Source organism: Oncorhynchus nerka, linkage group LG1 (assembly GCF_034236695.1).
Source record: "Oncorhynchus nerka isolate Pitt River linkage group LG1, Oner_Uvic_2.0, whole genome shotgun sequence".
Classification (NCBI taxonomy): Eukaryota; Metazoa; Chordata; class Actinopteri; order Salmoniformes; family Salmonidae; genus Oncorhynchus; species Oncorhynchus nerka.
In genome coordinates, this window is record NC_088396.1 from 21,720,733 (window position 1) to 21,747,195 (window position 26,463).

Consider the following 26,463-nt stretch of genomic DNA (forward strand, 5'->3'; position numbering starts at 1 on the left):
ATGAGGTGGCCATATTATGAGCCTGTCCTGTTTTGACTTGACCACTTCTATCGTGACAAATCTAATGTCAAAGCCATAATGTGTTTGTTACCCGCAGCCTGATGTAGAGGATTTCATTTAATCTATGTTTTTAAGAGACATGTTTGTACAAAGAGAACACCATGTTAACTTGGCATGAAGCTAGAAGTGGATACAATGCTCAGTATACATTGATACACCTGATCACGAGGGACTGTTTTGCAGCTTGCAAGATAACTAGCATGCCACATATTTAGCCTTTGTTTAGCCCTTATAGACTGATGAGCATGATAGATTCAGGAGGGCAATCTTACTCTGTTAGGGCTGGTGTAGGTATAGGCTTGGTGAAGGTGAGGGCTTGGGGTGGGTGCAGACTTTTGCTTCTGCCAAGTAGTAGTACATCTGATTCTACTCATCTTTAATTGAACGCTCATGCCTGGAACAAAGGCCTGCACCCACCCCAAGCCTGCACCCACACCGGCCCTCTCAAGTTCATGTTCTCCCCGAAATGAGTTCCTCAATCTTTATCACCTATGATTGCTAATTTTGTCCCTCCTCCTTGTGACACGACAGGACCATCAAAGCCATCTCTGTGAAAGGATCCATGTCAGTGTGGTGGAGCTCTGGACCTGACGCCGGTTCAAAGGTTCTCTCCTTCCAGAGGATCAGCTGGGCTCTGGTGTGACCCGTAGAGGGTCCGGGGAGGGTCCGGCTCCATGGCCCTGTTGGTGGGAAATGATTAATGGTGGGCTGGTGATGACGGGGGCTGGGTGACCTGACCTTTCTATCCTGGTTGTATTTGTGGGGGCGGTAAGCGCCAGGCTTTAAGAGCACTGTAGACCCTTGTAGTGCCCAGACAGCTGCAGCGTTATGCCCCTGGCCGGGCTTATCGGCTGGGCTGGGAGCCCAGGGATGTGGGCCAGCGATGGGATGGGGTGATGGGTGATGGGTTGGATAGGGGTTAGAGGAAGGAGAGGGAGGCAATGAGGGCTGGGACGAGGATGCATTGGGCTGGGGACTAGCGAAGAGGGTGGGGAGTTGAGGGGTTGGGAAGAAGATGGGAGGACCTGGGGTTACAGTAAGGGCAGCCAAGGACTGGGGCTGGGGGACTTAAGGGTTCATGGTTGACATTTGGGAGTGAAGGTGAGAACGTGGTAGGCAAGCCATGAGAGCCACAATACTACACTTGTGCTTTGAGCGTTAACTGGCAATATCCAAAACAGTTTGGTTACAGCTACACCATGTGAATTGTCTCCTGTTAATATAATACAAGCATGCTGGTACTGGCAGCAATAAAACATGCCATAGAATCTATTTGTGAGTGTTGCAATCGGTTTGACTTTCATTCACATTTATCTAACTACTGCTTTTGTGACTAAGCCCATAGTTCTTTATTGATGTACATTGAGTGATCCATGTGTGGGTAGTTGGGCACAATCAGGTGAATTAGATTAGATCCCAGCCCCCCTGAGCTGTTGCTCCTAACGTGACAACAGTACTGGAGGTAAAGACTATCATCTGACTTCAATTTCCCTCTCCCATTCCCTTCCACACAACAGTGATTCTCAGCATAGTTGTCTAATTCAAACAGGGGCAGATTAGCCTTCTGGCAATTCTGGCAAATGCCAGATGTGCTAGACAATTTTTTAAGTTGGGTGGGCTAGTTGAAATTGACACACACAAAAAAACAAAAACATTATGGATGGCGCTCATGGTATTTTGGTATTTTATTGGGATCCCCATTAGCTGTTGCGAAAGCAAATCAAATCAAATCACATTTTATTTGTCACATACACATGGTTAGCAGATGTTAATGCGAGTGTAGCGAAATGCTTGTGCTTCTAGTTCCGACAATGCAGTGATAACCAACAAGTAATCTAACTAACAATTCTAAAACTACTGTCTTATACACAGTGTAAGGGGATAAAGAATATGTACATAAGGATATATGAGTGAGTGATGGTACAGAGCAGCATACAGTAGATGGTATCGAGTACAGTATATACATATGAGATGAGTATGTAGACAAAGTAAAGCAGCAGCTACTTTACCTGGGGTCCACACAAAACATGAAACATTACATAATACAGAATATTAATAGACAAGAACAGCTCAAGGACATAACTACATACATTTAAAATGGCACACAGCCTACATATCAATACATACACACAATATCTAGGTCAAATAGGGAGATGTTGTGCCGTGAGGTGCTGCTTTATCTGTTTTTTGAAACCAAGTTTGCTGTTTATTTGAGCAATAAGAGATGGAAGGGAGTTCCATTCAATGGCTCTATATAATACTGTACACTTTCTTGAATTTGTTCTGGAATTGGGGACTGTGAAAAGACCCCTGGTTGCGTGTCTGGTGGGGTAAGTGTGTGTGTCAGAGCTGTGTAAATTGACTATGCAAACAGTTTGGGATTTTCAAAACATTAATGTTTCTTATAAAAAGAAGAAGTGATGCAGTCAGTTTCTCCTCAACTCTTAGCCAAGAGACCAGCATGCATAGTATTAATATCAGCCCTCTGATTACAATGAAGAGCAAGACGTGCCACTCTGTTTTGGGCCAGTTGCAGCTTAACTAGATATTTATTTGCAGCACATGACCAAATGATCAAGGGCCTGTTAAGATTTTTGTAAGATTTTCTCTGATATACTAATCTATAATGAGTACTGTTATAATCTCCACCCGGCACAGCCAGAAGAGGACTGGTCACCCCTCAGAGCCTGGTTCCTCTTTACATTTCTCCCTAGGTTCCAGCCTTTCTAGGGAGTTTTTCCTAGCCACCATGCTTTTTTAAATTGTATTTTATTTAACCTTATTTAACTAGGCAAGTCAGTTAAGAACAAATTCTTATTTATAATGACAGCCTACCAAAAGGCAAAAGGCCTCCTGCAGGGACGGGGGCCTGGGATTAAAAAAATAAAACAAGTACAATATAAATGTAGGACAAAACACACATCACAACAAGAGAGACAACACAACACTACACAAAGAGAGACCTAAGACGACGACATAGCAAGGCAGCAACACATGACAACCCAACATGGTAGCAGCATAAAACATGGTACAAACATTATTGGTTACAGACAACAGCACAAAGGGCAAGAAGGTAGAAACAACAATACATCACACAAAGCAGCCACAACTGCCAGTAAGTGTCCATGATTGAGTCTTTGAATGAAGAGATTGAGATAAAACTGTCCAGTTTGAGTGTTTGTTGCAGCTCGTTCCAGTCGTTAGCTGCAGGGAACTGAAAAGAGAAGCGACCCAGGGATGTGTGTGCTTTGGGGATCTTTAACAGAATGTGACTGGCAGGAACGGGTGTTGTATGTGGAGGATGAGGGCTGCAGTAGATATCTCAGATAGGGGGGAGTGAGGCCTAACATGTCTATAAGCACCACAGTCTTTACGGTAGTCTACAAATAGAGCACTTGAGTCACACAAGGGGTCTCTGACACATTCACTCCCTTCTGGGCAGTGTGCAGGGGCCTCCAGGACAGGAAAACCAACTAGCATCACAGGGAGAGAGAGGTCCGGGGTCAGATGTGGGTACTCCAGTGGTACCTGTCAAATTGGGAGGTGGCAGATTTGGATTGCAGATTAGGGATAGGGTGGGAAAAAGGGGAGGGTGTTGCTAAGTAAAGACATATAATTAATCTCAAGTCAATCAAACAACAGATTAAAGGTCCAACGCAGTGGACAGGAGAGTGTGAAGGTGCGAAACATAGCGCTACAATTTTCGTAGAAACCAAGCGGGTGGCTATCATTACCAGTCAGGCCTGGGGGAGAGAGAAAGACTGGCAGAGAATGTGAGAGAGGTGGGATGGATAGGGAGAGACGGCAAGAGCGGGACAGATTCTCTGAAAGCTATCTCAGAGGAGGAGGGTGCTCAATGACATTTAACCCATGGCATACTTTCCATCCTAACATCATCAAAGAGCCACAATGTCATGGAGTACACAACAGTAAAGTGTGTGTGTGTGTGTGTGTGTGTGTGTGCGCGCGCATCAGGACAAGGCCTTGGTAATATTACACAACATTATGTACTTGGGGATAGAAAAAAAGACAAACTGTTTAAATGACTCTACTGTTGCAATCTGGGCTCAAATCTAATGAAAAACCTCTCATGACAGGAATGTTCTCTGTGAAAACAAACACTAAAACAAAGTAAAATTCGAGGGAGGTTTGTGAACTTGGATTCTGAAGCAATCCTGGGATATTTGTTATTTCTGGCTTTCCTCTTTGTGAAAAGGGGTATACAGAGTTAGTGGGGGGAAGAGAGGATGTTAGAATTAGGATGAGGCAGGGTTACTGGATCAGAATATTGAAAAGGGGAAGGAATGCTGGGAAGGGCTGGATCTGATAGCAGAAGGGTGCAGGGATCGAGGGAGAGAGAGGAGGATGCAGGGATAGCGGGAGAGAGAGGGGCGTGCAGGGATAGAGGGAGAGAGAGGGACGTGCAGGGATAGAGGGAGAGAGGTGAATGTGATACATTTCAGCACCACAGGGGTGATAAACTATAGACCAGGGCTCTCCAACCCGGTTCCTGGAGAGCTACCATCCTGTAGGTTTTTGCTCCCAACCCTAATCTATCACACCTGATTCTAATAATTAGCTAGTTGATAAGTTGAATCAGGTTAGTTACAGCTGGGGTTGGAGAGAAACCCTACAGGAGGGTAGTTCTCTAGGAACAGGGTTGGAGAGAAACCCTACAGGAGGGTAGTTCTCTAGGAACAGGGTTGGAGAGAAACCCTACAGGAGGGTAGTTCTCTAGGAACAGGGTTGGAGAGCCCTGCAATAGACACTGAATATCCTGAGCAGGTGATCTCATCTCTGTGTGTGTGTGTGTGTGTGTGTGTGTGTGTGTGTGTGTGTGTGTGTGTGTGTGTGTGTGTGTGTGTGTGTGTGTGTGTGTGTGTGTGTGTGTGTGTGTGTGTGTGTGTGTGTGTGTCTGTGGTTAGTGAACATCAATGCAATGCCTTACAAGGCCACAGGACTGTTGGTGTGGCTGAGTGACTGCATTAGTGAGAAAGTGAGTGTGTGTGTATTTATAGCCCATTGAAAAAGAAAAGAGACCCCTGTCCCCTCCTACCCCTCTCCTCACCCACTCACCAATTAGTCGTCTATTGGTGGGGTAATCCAATCAGGAGTGACTACAGCTCGCCCTCCGTCGCCCGTCTCAGTCTGAGCAGACTCCTCAAAGGCACACACCCTCCACAGACAGAAAGGTAAGACTCAGCACTGTCCACTCATCCATCCATCCCTTTTCACTCCTCTTCCACTTCTCTAGCACTCCCTCTCTGGCATCCTCTTCCACGTCCATTCTCTCTCTGCACCTGCGCTCTTACCTCTACTTAATAATGTTCTCTTTCTTTCCACTGTTCAACAAAGCCCGTCTCTGTCCATCCCATTACCTCTTCTTCTCTACCACTGGAAACTATCCCCCTCCACTCAGCCCAAACAATATCACTCACCCTCCTCCTAAATCTCCACATCTCTCTCTCTGTTTATGGCTCTTCAGACTTTTATCAACTTGCACAGAATGACAGAATTTTGTCATTTAAGCGTGACATGTGACCTAATTTCTCCACTGACTAACTCAACGGTGGCTTAATCGATAAAGGTAAATCCATTGTATGTCATCAGTAGTTGACTTAGCTGTCTTTATTTACTATTTTTAAGACCCACTTGTCACTTTGAATCAAAGGTAATCAGTTGAGCTTCGGTAGGGAACATTAATGTTCCCATGATACAGATTACATGATCAAAGGAGATCCAATAATTGTTCTTGGGCCCTCAGAAAGCCTGACTCTATTGCCCTACATTCACTGTGCCTCGGAGAGAAAATTATTAGGGTTTTAGTGGACTTTGTTTTAAATGCTCAAGGTGATCCTTTCAGCAGGTTAACATTGTCACAGTGCAGATATAAGATACATCTGTCAGACTGTGCGTGCATGTGTGTGTGTGTGTGTGTGTGTTGAACTGTAAACATAGACAGTGTGTATGCTAGGGGAAGGCTGTCTATGCTATGTTGTGATATCTAATCAATGATTTATATATACACTACATGACTGACAGGGGCCCTGTGTTGAAGCCACCGTGCCACCATCTTGGTACTACCTCACCAGAAATATTTTGGAAGCTATAGAAATGCATTTATCTACATTAATTTTTCCACATTTATTCTATTACAGACACCTTAATGCACACTTTAAATTATATTATGTGATCTAAACATACAAATATATATATATATATATATATATATATTTTTTCCTTAAAGTATAAGTACTAATGTTACTATCTCCACTACAACAGAAAAATACTTAGACATTTAATTTTGTCCTTACTGTAGAATTCCATTGATTCCTATGGATGACTGCTCCTTAAATATGACCAACCGGTGGCTTCAAAGCCTCTCATTGGCAAATCCATATCATCTGCAAATCAGGGTTTATATACATCATTGTATCTAATGCTGAAAGACAAGTGGGGGTGTTTTCAGTGTGTCTGGATAAAGTGCTGATGGACAGGGCAGATAGAGAATATAACCTATGCCTTTGTGCCAAGTCTCTACACACTATTGTTAGGGAAGAAGTGGGGAGTGGTGTGGGAAAGGGGGGGTACATTTAGGGAAACAAAGTTCCACCCCTTTAGGCTAGGAGGTATTAAGTGCAGTCATGGTGTGATGGAGCCAATGAAATAGTCCCAAAGGTGCAAACCCTGCCACTCGACTTATCTGGAAGATTATATGTGTATGTGTGACGGACTGTGCATGTCTGTAGTAGTTTGACATTGAGCTATTTTGAACCTGTCTAAACCTCTCTGTCGTGGCTCTTGAAAGCATTCCAGTTTGCTGGGAGGGCACTGGCTATCATTAGAGATGCATGTCACTGTGGGCCATTGTGGCTCAAGCCTAGTGCGATAGATCCCCTGTCAGCACTGACAGAGAGAGAATACCTGTCCACTGTTACTGACTCAACATTAAGGAAATCTTTGACTACGTACAGACTCAGTGAGCATAGCCTTGCTATTGAGAGAGGCCGCTGTAGGCAGACCTGGCTCTCAAGAGAAGACAGGCTACAGTATTTGCACACTGCCCACAAAATGAGGTGGAAACTGAGCTGTACTTCCTAACCTGCCAAATGCATGACCATAGAGACACATATTTCCCTCAGATTACACAGACCCACAAAGAATTTGAAAACAAATCAAATTTGGATAAACTCCCATGTCTATTGGGTGAAATACCACAGTGTGCCATCACAGCAGGAAGATTTGTGACCTGTTGTCACAAGAAAAGGGCAACCAGTGAAGAACAAACACCATTGTAAATACAACCCATATTTATGCTTATTTCTTTTCTTTTCTTGTACTTGAACTATTTGCACATCATTACAGCACTGTATATAGACATAATATGACAATTGAAATGTCTCTATTCCTTTGGGGGGGCCGGGGTCAGATGTGGGTACTCCAGTGGTTCCTGTCAAATTGAGGAAGAGGGGAGGGGTGTAGGATCTTTTTCTTGGCAAGTAAAGAAATATAATTGATCTCAAGTCAATCTTAGTCCAATGTAGCCATTTTTATTGCAATATCAAGTCATTTCTGGGTAACATTGAAGTACCTTAATGTGATTGTTTTGAATTAAAATGGTCAAAAAAATAACTTCTTAGCAAAGAGGGGAAAAGTAGCTGTTATTGGTAGACAGACAAAAAAGAAAAATGTCTGACGTATTAACTAATTTTTCACCAAGCAGGCCAAAACTCCATCCCAACAAAACAGGCTGAAAAGTTCAGGCAGTCTTTTCAAACAGCTCTTACACAAAAAGGCATTATCATAATTTTCACAATTTCACAGTATTATTCCAACCTATTGGTGTGGAAATATAAAAAAAACAAGGACATCCAGTTTTGGACTGCACTGTATGTAGATGAAAAACAAAAGAAGACAATCTTGTAAGGGGATGCACTCTGGACCATTTATAACACTTGTCTGGCTGTTTGTCAGTACCCAATACAGTTTTTAGGTTCAAGTTCTGGCAGGCTGGATGGGGGGGGTGTCGCTGCACAGCTATTTTCAGGTCTCTCCAGAGATGTTAGATCGGGTTCATGTCCACACTCTGGCTGGTTCACTCAAGGACATTCAGAGACTTGTCCCAAAGCCACTCCTGCATTGTCTTGGCTGTGTGCTTAGGGTCATTGTCCTGTTGGAAGGTGAACCTTTGCTCCAGTCTGAGGTCCTGAGAGCTCTGGAGCAGGTTTTCATCAAGGATCTCTTTGTACTTTGCTCTGTTCATCTTTCCCTTGATCCTGACTAGTCTCCCAGTCCCTGTAGCTGAAAAACATCCCCACATCATGATGCTGCCACCACCCTGCTTCACCGTAGGGATGGTGCCAGGTTTCCTCCAGACGTGACACTTGGCATTCAGGGCAAAGAGTTTAATCTTGGTTTCATCAGACCAGAGAATCTTTTATCTCATGGTCTGAAAGTCTTTAGATGCCTTTTGGCAAACTCCAAGCGGGCTGTCATGTGCCTTTTACTGAGGAGCGGCTTCCGTCTGGCCACTCTACCATAAAGGCCTGATTGGTGGAGTGTTGCAGAGATGATTGTCCTTCTTGAGGGTTCATCCATCTCCACATAGGAACTCTGGAGCTCTGTCAGAGCGGAACAGACATGAGGATAGTCAATCAAAATGAATAGAACAGAGTTGGAACCTCTAAGTTGACTGGTCAACTCATGGGTACACTTGCAATGGCTGACTGATGTCATTATATCAAATGTTATTTGTCACATGCTTTGTAAACAACCGGTGTAGACTAACAGTGAAATGCTTTCTTACGGGCCCTTCCCAACAACGCAGAGAGAGAGAAAATAGAGAAATGGTATGAAAGTAAAAATCAATACACAATGAGTAACAATAGCATGGCTATATACAAGGGGTAAAAGCACCGAGTCCATATGCATGGGTACGAGGTGATATGTACATAAACTCAGCAAAAAAAGAAACGCCCCTTTTTCAGGACCCTGTCTTTCAAAGATCATTCGTAAAAATCCAAATAACTTCACAGATCTTCATTGTATAGGGTTAAACATTGTTTCCCATGCATGTTCAATGAACCATAAACAATTAATGAGCAGGTGAGGACCTGCTTTACAACAGGCCTACAAGCCCTCAGTCCAGCCTCTCTCAGCCTATTGCGGACAGTCTGAGCACTGATGGAGGAATTGTGCGTTCCTGGTGCAACTTGGGCAGTTGTTGTTGCCATCCTGTACCTGTCCTGCAGGTGTGATGTTCGGAGGTACCGATCCTGTGCAGTTGTTGTTACACGTGGTCTGCCACTGCAAGGACGATCAGCTGTCCGTCCTGTCTCCCTGCAGCGCTGTCTAAGGCATCTCACAGTACGGACATTGCAATTAGCAATTTATTGTCCTGGACACATCTGCAGTCCTCATGCCTCCTTGCAGCATGCCTAAGGCATGTTCACGCAGATGAGCAGGGACCCCGGGCATCTTTCTTTTGATGTTTTTCAGAGTCAGTAGAAAGGTGTCTTTAGTGTCGTAAGTTTTCATAACTGTGACCTTAATTACCTACCGTCTGTAAGCTGTTAGTGTCTTAGACCACGCCCCTTCCCTCCACACCTATTCCCACTCCCTAATCATCTCTCGTCTACCTTTTTCAAACCTTTCATTCCCTGTATAGCGTACCACAGTATGAGTTATAATACCCATAAAACCTAGAGGTCAAACAGGGAAATGGTTCCAATAATTTACCCACCATTAATTTTTACCATAGGGGATTTTAGAAACACTTAAAATAAGGGCTGTGTTTCATGTAGGCTTATCCTGGCGTGATCTTTTGATTAGAGGCCGACCGATTATGATTTTTTCAACGCCGATACAGATTATTGGACGACCCCCCCCAAAAAAGCTGATACCGATTAATCGGCCAATTTGATTATTTATTTGTAATAATGACAATTACAACAATACTGAATAAACACTTTCATTTTAACTTCATATAATGCATCAATAGAAATCCATTTAGGCTCAAATAAATAATGAAACATGTTCAATTTGGTTTAAATAGTTGGAGAAGAAAGTAAAAGTGCAATATGTGCTATGTAAAAAAAGTTAAAATTTTAAGTTCCTTGCTCAGAACATGAGAACATATGAAAGCTGGTGGTTCCTTTTAACATGAGACTTCAATATTCCAAGGTAAGAGGTTTTAGGTTGTAGTTAATATAGTATTTATAGGACTATTTCTCTACCATTTGTATTCCATATACCTTTGACTATTGTTCTAATAGGCACTTTAGTATTGTCAGTGTAACAGTATAGCTTCCATCCCTTTCCTCACCGCTACCTGGCTCGAACCAAGAACACATCGACAACAGCCACCCTCGAAGCAGTGTTAACCATGCAGAGCAAGGGGAACAACTACTCCAAGTCTCAGAGCGAGTGACGTTTGAAACACTATTAGCGCGCACCCCGCTAACTAGCTAACCATTTCACATCGGTTACACCAGCCTAATCTCGGGAGTTGATAGGCTTGAAGTCAATAACAGCGCAATGCTTGAGGCACAGTGAAGAGCTGCTGGCAAAACACACGAAAGTGCTGTTTGAATGAATGCTTACGAGCCTGCTGCTGCCTACCATTGCTCAGTTAGACTGCTCTATCAAATATCAAATCATAGACTTAATTATAACATAATAACACACAGAAATACAAGCCTTTGGTCATTAATATGGTCAAATCCGGAAACTATCATTTTATTTATTTATTATTATCACATATACCCTGACTCTGTGTGCAATGAACGCAAGAGAAGAGACACAATTTTACCTGGTTAATATTGCCTGCTAACCTGGATTTATTTTAGCTAAATATGCAGGTTTAAAAATATATACTTCTGTGTATTGATTTTAAGAAAGGCATTGATGTTTATGGTTAGGTACACGTTGGAGCAACGACAGTCCTTTTTCCGCGAATGCGCACCGCTTCAATTATATGCAATGCAGGACACGCTAGATAAACTAGTAATATCATCAACCATGTGTAGTTATAACTAGAGATTATGATTGATTGATTGTTTTTTACAAGTTTAATGCTAGCTAGCAACTTACCTTGGCTTCTTACTGTATTCGGGTAACAGGTAGGCTCCTTGTGGAGTGCAATGAGAGGCAGGTGGTTCGAGCGTTAGACTAGTTAACCGGAAGGTTGCAAGATTGAATCCCGGAGCTGACCAGGTAAAAATCTGTCGTTCTGCCCTGAACAAGGCAGTAGGGATAGGCGGGATGCAAATGTCTCAACTGGCCAATTGCCAGGGGAAATGCAGAGCACCAGATTCAAATAAAATGCTATACAATTCAAACTTTCATTAAATCCCACATGTAAGATACTCAATTAAAGCTACACTCGTTGTGAATCCAGCCAACATGTCAGATTTTAAAAATGCTTTTCGGCGAAAGCATAAGAAGCTATTATCTGATAGCCTGCACCGTCTACACTAGCAGTGAACAAAGGAGCTAGCATATTATAACCCTGCAGGCGCTACACAAAACGCTGAAATAAAATATAAAACATGCATTACCTTTGACGAGCTTCTTTTGTTGGCACTCCAATATGTCCCATAAACATCACAATTCGTCCCTTTGTTCGATTAATTCTGTCCATATATATCCAAAATGTCCATTTATAAAGTGCGTTTGATCCAGAAAAAAAACTGCTTACAAAAACGCAACGTCACTACAAAGTATTTCAAAAGTTGCCTATAAACTTTGCCAAAATATTTCAAACTACTTAGGTAGGTATTTGTCAGTTAGCTATTTTTAAACGTTAATAATCGATCAAATTATAGACAGGGCAATCTGTATTCAATACAGGAAAGATAACAAACCAGCGCTGCTTTTCACGTTTTGCACAACTCACAAAAGTGTCCCCAGTTCAGAGTTGGCCTACTTCTTCATTGCACAAAGGAATAACCTCAACCAAATTCCAAAGACTAGCGACATCCAGTGGAAGCGGTAGGAACTGAAAATAGGTTCCTATGAAATATCCCATGGCAAAGACAGAGGGAACAGAGAGGGGGAAAAAAATCTGAACAGTTAGTCCTCGGGGTTTTCAAACAGTTTTAGAAACTTCAGAGTGTTTTCTATCCAAATCTATGAATAATATGCATATCCTATATTCTTGGCATGAGTAGCAGGAAGTTGAAATTGGGCACGCTATTTATCCAAAAGTGAAAATTCTGCCCCCTAGCTTTAAAAAGTTTTAACCCACCGTTCCTAGGCCGTCATTGAAAATAAGAACGTGTTCTTAACTGACTTGCCTAGTTAAATAAAGGTGTAATATATATTTTTTAAATATATTAAAAAATTCTCCCAAATCGGTGTCCAAAAATACCGATTTCCAATTGTTATGAAAACTTGAAATCGGCCCTAATTAATTGGCCATTCCGATTTAACACTGTGTATGGCTCTCTAGGACAAGGTGACCTCCCCTTATGGGCTCTATAAGCTGCATGCTCCTTCCTACCTACCAGTTTAGTTTGTGTTTGATGCCTTCTTCCTGCCATTGGGTGTGATATGAAGTAAGTGCCCTTTGTTATTATACTGTTTGGCGAATGTAAGTCCTAAATTATATATTTGTTACCTTTTTGTTATATCCCATGCTTGACTTGGACTGAAATAGGTTCCTGTACTCATTTTGGGTGCCGGTATAGTTTATATTTAGGTGCAGGAGCTCCACAATACCTTTGAGCTCTATAAGAGGAACAGTGCTGGTACTTAGCTCCGGTGAGCTCCTGCACAAATCAAGCACTGGTTATATACATGCCTTCGGCATATATACATGCCTTCGGTTTGCTAATGGTGCTAAATGCTATGGCTTCTTTGTTTATGATTGTCAGTCTCCTCAGTTTATAGTTCATGTTAAGCTCATATTCAATTGGTGCTTTATGATTCATGCACCTTTTGATGTTGTGTTCCTAATGTTTCCCTTTTGTATCTCCATTCCAGAACACCACATCCTTGTTATCCAATCTATCTCAAGACCTCCTAACACATCCTTCCTAACCCTACCTTACCAGCCTTACAAGACTACAGAATCTGGAAGCATCTCCTCCCCCGCTTTTGTCTTTGCAATGTGTGAAATAAATATGATAATTGTACCATCTCCTCCTTGCATTCTGACTGATGCACCATGGGAGCAGAAACAGTCCTGAACCTAGCTTAGTCTGTCCTAATTCGTTTCTTCGGTCCCACCAAACATACACAGGGAACATGGGTGCCATGTTCTCAGCTCTCAGTGCACTCAAGAAAAACCTTTACTGATCCTAGTGGTTAAGGAGTAACATTAAATGGGTTAAATGCCCCACCAACATTATAAAGAAAGCCCTTCAATTGCTGAAGTACATGGCAACACACATTTCAGCAAATCAAGGCCAGGTCTAAATTGTTTACAAGGTTACCATAAATTGTTTTATTTGTTATATTAAATAAATTATGGCCATCAGTTTTATCAGCATTAAGAAACTGCTAGGCATTGTCTACTAACATCCGAGAACTGCTAGCTAACTGGCAAGCACAACAATTGTGAACTTCGGTAGTACAGCCCCCGAGAAATCATCCGACTGTCAAATGTACAGTCCGAGGAGAGAAATTGAGACCATGGTCTGATTAACGGATAAATGACACAGACATGGTGGAGTAGCAGGAAGATCAGAATGCATTTAACCTAGAGGTTGAGTTCAAATCCTACACTGTAAACCCCAATGTGCTCTCATTACTCAACTTGAGGAAATCCATTGCACTTAATATCTGAGTACAGTTACTTTGATTTTTGTAGTCATTGCTCAAACTGAGAGTCACTGTGACCATGTAGAGGGTCCAGATTTGAATTATATCAGCTTGATGTCTCCAATATAATTTCCCAGAGTGCCTTGCATTTGAGTGAATTGTAGAGTTACCACTCATGACTATTTGTTAGTGACAGAGACATGGTTGTCTGAATTCATTCATTTTCACCAAGTGAGTTCCTAGGGGAATATTATCATTATAATTACTCTATGACAATACAATAGATATCTCATAAGGACTTGGTTCACAGGCCACATTAGGCCTGCAAGTAGGGTTGCAATATTCCAGTAACTTCGGTAAAATAAAATCCAACTTGGGTTTCTGGAAAACCTGGAAAATGTACCAACATTTTAACAATCCTACCTGCAGGTCCCATTATGCTGTCTTGCAAACGGATGTGTAATTCCTAATATAATCTAGCCAGAGTTAGGATATCCAACAGTTGCACTGTTTATTCTCCCGAACCTGCGTTCAGAATGATTGCCAGGGTTAAGAACAGTGTGAGGAGACTAGCTAAGACATCTAAACTGGAACAACCATTTCAGTAATGGGTGCAAAAATATCTAACTAAATGATTGGATTTGTTTAGAAAAATGTGTTATTTATCTTTGTGTAGCATAAGATTAATCAATATCGCTTAATGTACATGCAAAAACGGATATTAAAAACAATTCCAAAAACTCAACCTGCAGTAGAGCATGCTGGATAAAAATATAATTGATCATAACTTAAAAAAGTGAGTTGATTCTCATTTAGTTTGGAGTCAGTACCACATACAGTTAAGTAATAATGACTTTTCATTTACTCTGAGTTCAACTTACTAGAAGTATTTGAGTAAAAAATGCCTTGGCGTTTACACGCTGAATCATAATTACTGTATAAATGAACACGCACAGTGTAATCATGTATGTAAAAGTGTGTAATATTGTAAGCTGAAAACACTATGTTAAAAGCACTGTCTGTGTGTGTGTCCAATTTTAGATGAATGTTCCAATGAAACATGTCTAGAACATTAAATATGGGATATTCTGAGAACATGACAACCATGTTCTGGGTAAGTTCTGTTTTACATTTAGGGAATGTTATCCTAACTAACGCCAAAACTGGACACAAACATCTGGGGAATATTATGGGTAACATTACAAATAGTTCTCTCTCCCTAGAACTGTTAGCTGGGAAACAATGTTATCAAAAAGACTTGGTAGGTGCCCCTTGGTGCCTTTGAGTCTCCAGATGTATTAGTCGGTCTTTATTTCGCTTGCCCTTAGTGTTGCTGGGACGGATGACATCAAAGAGAACACATAAAATAAAATAGCTGAAAATTTGATTAGGGTAGAGTTCATTTTTTAAATTTTGGGAACAAGATGAATCCTGATTTAAGCTAGGTAAGTTAGAGCGATGGAGAGACTTTGTGAAGAGGGGTTAGAGAGGGAGAGTAAATATTACTGGTAGATAGAGGAATTAATATATTTACTATCCTTTCAACTGAAAGACAGAGAACAGAGAATTCCTCTGAATTTCTTTTTCAACAGTACACCAAGACCTTTCTCTAGCCCTTTTACTAAGCACTATTGTCCCCCCTACTCTTGAGTAAGCGGTGGTATATCTGAGGTCCTTATGCACAAAGACCATACATAATGCAATGATATCAGGAACATACCACGATATTACAGGGGGTTTAGTCCAGAGAAAGGGGGACCGAATGAGGAAATGCAAAAACAACCCATTGGGTTGGAAAAGCAATGGAAAGCAAATGGAGAGAAAGACAGAGAGTGGGGGGTGGGGCAGGGAGAGAGGGAAGGAGCGAGGGGGGGAGAGAGAGAGAGATGAGGGCAGCTGGATGAAGGAGTTTTGTTGTTGAAAAAGCTAAAGAGAATAAGATGGGAAGAGAGAAGGAATTTAAGAGAGTGAGGGGGACATTCTCTAGTTTTCCAGCTTTTCTTTTGCCTCCTTATATGGTCAAATGATGACTGTGGAATCAGTGGGCAGAGGGGAGTGGGTCGGAACTCAGAGAGTAAGAGAGAGGGAAAGAATGAGAGGAGAAAGAGGTGAGAAGTGTAGAGGAGAGGAGAGGGGTGTGCAGTGTCGTGTGCTTGGGACACTGGGGACTTCCACAAGAGGCAGCCGGACACAAACCACTGGTCAGCAAAGCGAGACAGTTCAGGCACAGAGAGGCATAACCAGGAGTCTTATCAGGGGCTGAACTGCTAACAGCTGCAGAGCGTGAGTAGCCATTATTCTGGTGTGCCGTCATACACACACACACACACTGCGGGATGCTGAGCTGTGTAGAGGTCTGGTGCGTGATACTGACAGCTGGAAGTGTGGTTATGGATTGCTAACTGCAGGGTGATATAGTGAGTGTTGGTATGCGCAGGAGCGAAAGTCCCCTGTCCCTCTCTAAGCATGCCTGATAGAGCTATTAATATCCCTCATCTGTAACCAGGTGGCTGTCACGCCAACAGACAAGACTGGATGCTGATAGACACACAGAGACTAAACCCTAGAGAGAGTCATACTGTACACAAAAGTATAACTTGATACTACAACTGTCGGCAATATAACACTGTCTCAAAAGATGACAGTCAGGTGTCTATTGAGATGTCCTTAATGTCTTATCAGAGATCTCCATTGTACTTGTTGTGCTTGTGTTCCCTCCAATCTGTTTAAATGTGATATGCACTTGTGGATATTCTATTCATTGCAGTAACAGGCAAGTCAATTTAGATCCCGTTCTCATTACCTATAACAGACTGATTATGATGTATGCTCTCTGTTACTACTCAGTGTCAGGGAGCGGATATCTCTGTATAAACACTGGCACACAGACAAGGCAAACAGACAGACTTGGTTCCTCCAAGGTGGATTCTGTTTATCTAGCTGAACTCTTAAAAACCTAGGCTACTTACAAATGTATGGTATGTATGCAGGTCATGCATCCGGGTTCTTGACCATAACTTGAAGAAACCCTTTTTATACAGTAAGACAATTGTCATTCCCAAACTCTCCCTCTCCCCTCTCCTCAGGTTAGCGGGGTGGGATTCCCGGTGCCAAGATGACTGAGCGCTATGATTGCCACTACTGTAAGGAATCCCTGTTTGGTAAGAAGTACGTCCTGAGAGAGGAGAACCCATACTGTGTCAAATGCTATGAGAGCCTGTACTCCAATACCTGTGAGGACTGCAAGAAACCCATCGGCTGCAATACCAGGGTATAATACACACACGCACAAACTACTAACACTGTCTCATTTTTTAGCCCCCATCCAAGAACATTGTCAAAGCGTACCGTCTGATGTTCAGATTTGGATTGTCCCTCTGTTGTCTCCGTAGGACCTGTCCTACAAGGACCGCCACTGGCACGAGGAGTGTTTCCAGTGCTTCCAGTGTAAACGCTCTCTGGTGGACAAGCCCTTCTCCACCAAGGATGACCAGCTACTCTGCACTGAGTGCTACTCCAATGAGTACTCCTCCAAGTGCCACGAGTGCAAGAAGACCATCATGCCTGGTGAGAACCTTCACCTAGATCCATCTAATCTATACTAGACCCACACAGAATCGGATGCATACATGTGGGCAGGCACACACAAACAGGCGTGTACACAGACTACTTTTGCACTATCACAGATGACACAAACCTTCAATGGTTGCAGACACAATTTGGATCTGTCAAAATACCAACACTCACAGCCCCTTATGACATAATAATCGATTTAACGTTGTAATGCTCCATAAATGGATATTCAAAATGAAATCATCTTTATCAGAGCAGCCATGAAATGTTTTGATTTGTTTGAACCAGGGTCCATATTAGTAATGTCATTTTTATCGTTATTACACACACACACATTAATCACTGTCGTAGTATGCGAATAGCCAGGACTAAACTCAAATGTTTTTGGATGATTCTAACTAATCTACATGTCTTTGAATGTCCTCATTCACATAAGCCCTTGCCTAGTTAAATAAAGATTAAATTAAATTAAATAACAAAAAAAGCAGTGCTTTCCCCCGACAGTCAGTGTAACTATATTCTGAGGTCTGGAGTGCAGCCAGAACACTGAACGTAGATCGAAATGACTTCCAGACCTCCTCTCTGTCCCCACTCTGTTTCAATACAAATACCACCACGCAGTATTTAGAGAGTGAGGGAATGAGTGTGTAACCCAAGGACTGAGTAGTGTGTGTGTGACCTTTTTCTCACTCTCCATCCATTCTCCTTTCCTAATTTCCCCTTATTAATCTAACTCTGTCTCTCCATCCCTCTCTTATTCACTCCCCCTCCCCCTGCTCCCTCCCTCTTTCCTTCCCTCCCTCTGTCCATCCCTCCCTCTCTCCATCCCACTCCTCTCTTGTTTCATCTCCTTCATGCAGGCTCCAGGAAGATGGAGCATAAGGGTAACAGCTGGCATGAGACCTGCTTCACCTGCCAGCGTTGCCAGCAGCCCATCGGCACCAAGAGCTTCATCCCCAAGGAGAACCAAAACTTCTGTGTGCCCTGCTACGAGAAACAGTTTGCCATGCAGTGTGTGCATTGCAAGAAAGTAGGTCAAAGGTCATGACAGTGTAAATACTGTAGTGTTTTTTCGAATGTTTTTCTGACCTCTAAATTGATATATACAACATAGAAAATGTTGGATATCGGCTGAAAGTATGGCTGTGTCTGGCAGACAAGACTATAGGAACATCGAGTAGCACTTGATATGTATATAAATGCTATCAGTATCTATACAAGTGGCAATTTACTAAATGGATTGCTGTAACCACGGAGATCTGGTATCTGGATGGCAGTACTTGGTGTGTGCGTGTGCACATGTGTATGTGCGTACTTGTGTGCACACGTATGTGTGTGCATGGTCAAATGTGTGCCTGAATGCCTAACCCTTTCTCTCCCCATTAAATAGCCCATCACTACTGGTGGGGTGACCTATCGCGACCAGCCCTGGCATAAGGACTGCTTCCTGTGCACCGGCTGCAAGCAGCAGCTGTCAGGCCAGCGGTTCACCTCCCGTGATGACTTTGCGTACTGCCTCAACTGTTTCTGCAACCTGTACGCTAAGAAGTGTGCCTCCTGCACCACCCCCATCAGCGGTAAACTATCTATCCATCTGGGTGTGTTACAGATACACGTTTTCTGCTCAGGTCATGCACAGATTATCAGAGGCCAGAAAATGGCACCGATAGTGAGGGCCGCTGAGCAACTAGCCCCTAGTCAACTTTGCAGTATTTTGTTTTTTATTTCTTACATTATTAGGCCAGAACATTTTTTTGTGTTATTACTTACAGCCGGGAAGAACTTTTGGATATCAGAGTGACGGTAACTCACAAGCATTACCAGCATTACGATCAGGAATACGACTTTCCAGAATCGTAACCTTGCTTTGTACCACCCAGGCAAATTGAACTGATTCCAGCGGCTGACCCAAAACATCGCCAGCGAAGAAGAGGTACTCGGAGTGGACCTCCAGTCCGACTCAGGAGGAGCACACACCACCCACCGCTTCCGGATATATTACTTGCTAATGTTCAGTCTCTGGATAATAAAGTTGATGAGCTGAGAGCGAGGATTTCCTTCCAGAGAGACATCAGGGATTGTAACATACTCTGTTTCACAGAAACGTGTCTTTCTCTGGATATACTGTCTGAGTCCGTACAGCCAGTTGGGTTCTCAGATCATCGCACAGACAGGAATAAATCTCTCAGGGAAGAAGAAGGGTGGGGTTATATGTTTCATGATTAACTACTCATGATGTGATTGTGATAACATACAGGAACTCAAGTCCTTTTGTTCACCCAAACTAAAATACCTCACAATCAAATGCCGACCGTATTACCTCCCAAAATAATTAGCTTCGGTTATAGTCACAGCTGTGTATATTCCACCTCAAGCCGACAACCCTCAAATAACTTCACTGGATTTTATGCAAACTGGAAACCACATATCCTGAGGCTGCATTTATTGTAGCTGTGGATTTTAACAAAGCAAATTTGAGGAAAACGCTACCGAAGTTCGACCAACACAATGCCTGAGGTACTCGACCACTGCTAAAACACGACCACTGCTACTCCAACTTCCGGATGCCTACAAGGCCCTCCCCCGCCCTCCCTTTGACAAAACTGATCACGACTCCACTTTGCTCCTCCCTTCCTATAGGCAGAAACTCAAACAAGAAGTACCCGTGCTAAGGACTATTCAACGCTGGTCTGACCAATCGGAATCCAAACTTCAAGATTGTTTCGTTCACGCAAACTGGGATATGTTCCATGTAGCCTCAGAGAATAACATTGACAAATATACTGATACGGTGACTAAGTTTATCAGGAAGTGTATAGGAGATGTACCCACTGTGACTATTAAAACCTACCCTAACCAGAAACAATGGATAGATGGCAGCATTTGTGCAAAACTGAAAGTGGAAATCACTGCATTTAACCATGGCAAGGTGACTGGGATTTATGGCAGAATACAAATGGTGTAGTTATTCCCTCCACAAGCAATAAAAATAGGCAAAACGTCAGTATAGAGACAAAGTGGAGTCGCAATTCCACGGCTCAGAAACAAGACGTATGTGGCAGGGTCTACAGATAATCACGGACTACAAAAGGAAAACCAGCTACGTTGCAAACACAACGTCTTGCTTCCGGACAAGCTAAACACCTGCTTCGCCCTCTTTGAGGATAACACAGTGCCAACAATGCGGCCCGCTACCAAGGACTGCGGGCTCTCCTTCTCCGTAGCCAACGTGAGTAAGACATTTAAGCGTGTTAACCCTTGCAAGGCTGCCGGCCCAGACGGCATCCCTAGCTGCATCCTCAGAGCATGTGCAGACCAGCTGGCTGGTGTGTTTACAGACATATTCAATCTCTACCTATCCCGGTCTGCTGACCCCACATGCTTCCGGATGGCCACCATTGTTCCTGCACCCAAGAAAGCAAAAGTAACTGAACTAAATGACTATCGTCCCAGACCACTCAGTTCTGCTATCATGAAGCGCTTTGAGAGACTTGTCAAGGATCATATCAACTCTACCTTACATGACACCCTAGACCAGGGCTGCCCAACCCCCTTCCTGGAGATCTACTGTCCTGTAGGTTTTCAGTCCAACCCTAATTTAGCATATCTGATCAGCCAGTTAAGGTCTTGTTGAGCAGCTAATTAGTAGAATCAGGTGTGTTAAATTAGGGTTGGACTGAAAACCCACAGGAAGGTAGATCTCCAGCAAGAGGGTTGGGCAGCCCTAATATAGACCCACTTCAATTTGCTTACCGCCTTAATAGTAGAGGTCGACCGATTATGATTTTTCAACACCGATACCGATTATTGGAGGACCAAAAAAAGCCGATACCGATTAACCGGACAATTCTATTTATTTATTTGTAATAATGACAATTACAACAATACTGAATGAACACTTTTATTTTAACTTAATATAATACATCAATAAAACCAATTTAGACTCAAATAAATAATAAAACATGTTCAATTTGGTTTAAATAATGCAAAAACAAAGTGTTGGAGAAGAAAGTAAAAGTGCAATATGTGCCATGTAAAAAAACGTTTAAGTTCCTTGCTCAGAACATGAGAACATATGAAAGCTGGTGGTTCCTTTTAACATGAGACTTCAATATTCCAAGGTAAGAAGTTTTAGGTTGTAGTTATTATAGGAATTATAGGAATTATAGGACTATTCATCTCTATACTATTTGTATTTCATATACCTTTGACTATTGGATGTTCTTATAGGCATTTTAGTATTGCCATAGCTTCTGTCCCTCTCCTCCCCCGTACCTGGGCTCGAACTAGGAACACATCTAAAACAGCCACCCTCGAAGCATCATTATCCATACAGAGCAAGATCGAATCCCCGAGCTGACAAGGAAAAAAATCTGTAGTTCTGCCCCTGAACAAGGCAGTTAACCCACTGTTCCTAGGCCGTCATTGAAAATAAGAATGTGTTCTTAACTGACTTGCCTAGTTAAATAAAGGTACAAAAATTCAAATAAAAAAACGTCCACAATCTGTGTGCAAAAATGCAGATTACCGATTGTTATGAACTTGAAATCGGCCCTAATTAATCAGCCATTCCGATTAATCGGTCGACCTCTACTTAATAGATCCACAGACAATGCAATTGACATTGCATATAAATATAAAATAAACACAATGAAATACATTTTTATTAATGTTTGACCAATTTTTCCATTTCTATTGAACAATTTGTTCAGATGGTTCTAATCTTTGTTTCTTTAGCTATTGATAACTAGAAGGATAAATGGTTTTGTAAAAGCTCTATCCCATCTGAACAAGAGGAATATCTATGTAAGAATGCTGTTCATTGACTATAGCTCAGCAGTCAACACAATAGTACCATCCAAGCTCACCACTAAACTTGAGGCCCTGGGTCTCAACCCCGTTCTGTGCAACTGGGTCCTGGACTTCCTGACGGGCTGCCCCCAGGTGGTGAAGTTAGGAAACAACACCCCTACTTCTCTGATCCTCAACACTGGGCCCCCAAAAGGGTGCGTGCTCAACCTCACAAGGGTGCGTACCCCCTGTTCACCCATGACTACGCATGCCTCCAACTCAATCATCAAGTTTGCGGATGACACAACAGGCGGCAGGTAGCCTAGTAGTTAGAGCATTGGGCCGGTGACTGAAAGGTTACAGGATTGAATCCCCGAGCTGACAAGGTAAAAATATGTCATTCTGCCCCTGAGCAAGGCAGTTAACCCACTGATCCCTGGGTGCCGAATATGTGGATGTCAATTTAAGGCAGCCCCCCGCACCTCTCTGATTCAGAAGGGTTGGGTTAAATGCGGAAGACACATTTCAGTTGAATGCATTCAGTTGTACAACTGACTAGGTATCCACCTTTCCCTAGTAGGCTTGATTACCAACACTGATGAGACAGCCTACAGGGAGGAGGTGAGGGCTCTGGGAGTGTGATGCCAGGAAAATAACCTCTCACAAAACAAAGGAGATGATTGTGGTCTTCAGGAAACAGAAGAGGGAGCACCCCCCTATCCACATCGACGGGCCCGCAGTGGAGAAGGTGGAAATCTTGAAGTTCCTTGGCGTACACATCGCTGACAAATTGAAATGGTCCACCCACACAGGCAGCGTGGTGAAGAAGGTGCAACAGAGGCTGAAGAAATCACAAACTTTTACAGATGCACAATAGAGAGCAACCTGTCGGCCATGTTTACAACGTGTGGAATAGTGCTTAGTGTATCTGGAACTACACTAACATGACAACACAATCCAACCATCTGTGCAGACCTGCGATGAGATTGTGTGTACCAGAACGCACCCTTTGTGTATCTAATAGAGTGTCAGTCAGTCAATTAGATGCTCACTTCCATCAGTTCTAACTTCTAATGAGTCAGTTAGTCACTTGTTCACTCACTCACATCATGCCACACACTGTGCCCTGCTTGAATCCTTACGATCTCCTTTCCTCCCTCCCCAATCACAGATCTATATCATTTGATAAGAGAAAGTAAGGTATATCTGTCCTACTGTTTCCTCCACTCTGATCTGTGACAACTTCAATGAAGGATGTATTTAGGATGTAGAGACTTCTCTCACCTTTGGATAACAGTATGTTTTGATCTCTCCCTGTCTCTCTCAGGTCTGGGTGGCAGTAAGTACATCTCCTTTGAAGAGCGTCAGTGGCACCATGACTGCTTCAACTGTAGGAAGTGCTCAGTCTCCTTGGTGGGCCGAGGTTTCCTCACCGAGCGTGACGACATCCTGTGCCCTGAGTGTGGCAAAGACATCTGATTGGCAGGCAGCGAGTGGCCGACGAATCTGATTGGATAGCAATGAAACAACCAGGAGGAATGTTTTAAAATAATACATTTGAAAAAATCAGCCAGGAACCGTAGCAATGAGTCCCAACAACAACCCGTCAGAGCACAACTGGAAATATATATATATCACAATAGCACAATATACTATCAGGCTACTAACCCAATATGCTATTTGAGTTCTAAAATAGACATTTGACAAACATAGGTTTTTGTGTCATTGGTCTTAGATTTGTTGGTGTGCAACAGCAAATATTGCTTTCTGTGAACCCTGGCTTCATATCCAATATCAGTTTGAGGTATTGCGCCAGAATATCTGCTGTCCTAATCTATTATATGCTGTTAAAATTCACATATTCCGAGTTTATGTATTTAGAAAGGAAAGTCCACCCAAATCACACAATTACTGCAGTCTATGGAAACAAATATGTAATTCTGTAATTTGGGTGGACTATCACTTTACGTTTTGAAAGGCTATGTTGTGGTGTGTATGAAGGAGAACAAGTTTCTAAGTAAATGAGCTCCAAAGTAAATGTAAACTAACACAAAGGAACAGGTTTACCGGGCTTTTACACTGGTGCAACGTTTGTAATGTTATTCAGATGGGAATAAAACATAAAAGATACAACTAAAGAAAAATACTAAATGTTAATAACAGAAGTGTAAATATTGACAGTTTGATAAGCTCAATTTATCATGCCCAATAAATAGCAAGTATACATTTAAGGCTGGTGGAAATGCCTGGTAACACTGACTCTAAGTGCTTGTAAACGTGAGAGCCGACACAGCACTGTCTGTATAAGTCATTTTCCAAGGGCACCGCTGAAAAGTCTGTATTTGAAATCCAAATAAAGAACTACAAAAAGACCCATTGCTGTTCACCTTGTATTACTGTAAGGAAAGGACAAGAAGTTAACAACAATGTCATCCTTTTCTAAAGGAGTTGGTAGAAGTTGCCCCAAACAACTAGTCCAGGGTTAGATATCAGTGGCGTTTATTTATTTAATTTAACAAGGCAAGTCAATAAAGAACAGATTCTTATTTTACAATGACAGCCTACCCCAAACAAACCCTCATGGTCGGTTGTGATACAGCCGGGGATCGAACCAGGGTTTGTAGTGACACCTCTGCACTGAGATACAGTGCCTTAGACCACTGAGCCACTCAGGAGCAGCGATGCTTAAGATGAGGGAGGAGGATACATTTGTTTCATGAGCATGGCCTTATTTCTATTAAAACATATTGGATGATTGCCTTACATATTCCATTCACCCAGTTCAATGTAACAGTGATAGGTTGAGGCTACCACGATACTCAAATTTTCCCTATACCCATCATGAGATTGCTACAACCTAGCCTATGAATTAAAGTTTAGCAAAATAGGTGCACACAGGTCAAGAGAACAATTTGAGGTGACAGACAGTGACACATGGACACTTTCAATACACACTCTTGCCTGCATCTAGCTGATATAGGGTGTAACAAGAGTTTCTATTGGACAAATTCAGGTATGTTTATCCCCGTTAGGTTCTGTTTAAGAAAGATTTTTCAACAGAATAGTCGGAATGAGTACACCCCTGAACATGCGTTAACACAGTTCACTTTCATAACAGCCGTGTTGTATTCCTTCTCTCATCTATGTGCTCTCCTCCTGGCATATTTTCCCTTCGTCGCTTGTGGATGTCAATACACAACACATCAGCTGTATGTGACCAGGCAAAAAAAACTTTCCAAGTCAAACCATATCATAACCTCTACACACAGCCTACATTTTTTTCACCATATTAGCTAAAGTAGTGTCATATTCAACATAGCTAATAAAACTAATGTCTTAGTTAACCTGCTACAATCGTGCCATAACATTACAGTGTACAGTCAGTAATCAGTTTAGCAGTTACACCGGCGGGCCCAGTGGAAATATATTTGAAAAACCAAAAGCTTACCTTGACTTGGAAAAGTTCCAGTGTTGTGTTGGATAGTCATTGCCAGCAAGCTAACACCCTCTGTTTGAGCAGGGTGTTTGAGTAGGCTAAACTAGCTAGCTGATTTTGCTAGCTAAGTAAGTGACACTGAACTTTTTCTTTAAAAGAATGAAATCTCTCTCTATCTCTCTCTTGCTTCTCCTTAATTTTGGAAGACATTAATTTGTTAAAAACTGTTCCTTTATTGTCTTTCTCTCTCACTCAACTACTCGCCACATTTTATTCACTGCAGTGCTAGCTAGCTGTAGTTTATTCTTTCTGGACTAGATTAATTCTCTGATCCTTTGATTAGGTGGACAATATGTCAGTTCATTCTGCAAAATCTCTGTCATAATTACGTGTCATAATTACTGTATACATATATGAAAGGGGGTGAGAACCATGAGCCTCCAAGGTTTTGTATTAAAGTCAATGTACCCAGAGGAGGACGGAGCACAGAGTGCTCAGAGTGCTGTTGAGGCTACTGTAGACCATTGCAAAATAGTTTGTTTTAATCAATTATTTGGTTATGTGATTATATTTATAATAGTTTTATTTAAAAAGGACAACTTTTTCTTCTGAAAATCATTGAGCCGGATGGTCCTCCCCTTCTTCCTCTGAGGAGCCTCCACTGTCAGATATATTTTAATATGCTAATAGTTAAGGGTATGATTCAAGGTTGGCTAATCTGATCCTAGATTAGGAGCAATTTCTTTCTTGTGCGTTTGCAAATCATGCAGGACTGATTCTCTTGCACCATCTAGTGGTGGAATTCTGTTTTATTCAAATGGGCACACACAAGGCAATTC

General features: G+C 42.3%; 1 protein-coding gene and 1 long non-coding RNA gene across 6 annotated transcripts; one reads left to right on the forward strand and one right to left on the reverse strand.

Annotated features, from left to right (window-relative positions):
• Positions 1–1,727: 1,727 nt before the first annotated feature.
• Positions 1,728–5,224, reverse strand: LOC135571299 (uncharacterized). The gene is made up of 2 exons (XR_010463711.1): positions 5,137–5,224; positions 1,728–3,588 (listed from the first exon to the last, which is right to left on the reverse strand). It is a non-coding gene; the product is annotated as an uncharacterized LOC135571299 (long non-coding RNA).
• Positions 5,163–24,560, forward strand: LOC115117684 (four and a half LIM domains protein 2-like). 5 transcript variants are annotated; one of them, XM_029646203.2, is made up of 6 exons: positions 5,163–5,252; positions 16,911–17,095; positions 17,217–17,391; positions 18,258–18,427; positions 18,788–18,995; positions 23,516–24,560. In XM_029646203.2, exons 2-6 carry the CDS (start codon positions 16,940–16,942, stop codon positions 23,665–23,667), a joined length of 861 nt encoding a protein of 286 aa, XP_029502063.1. In that variant the 5' UTR covers positions 5,163–5,252; positions 16,911–16,939; the 3' UTR covers positions 23,668–24,560. The 5 variants fall into 5 exon arrangements, with proteins under 5 accessions (XP_029502063.1, XP_029502199.1, XP_029502267.1 ...); XM_029646339.2 differs by having other exon boundaries at positions 18,788–18,974; XM_029646407.2 differs by lacking the exon at positions 23,516–24,560 and adding an exon at positions 19,278–19,443 and having other exon boundaries at positions 18,788–18,974.
• The last annotated feature ends 1,903 nt before the right edge of the window (positions 24,561–26,463 follow it).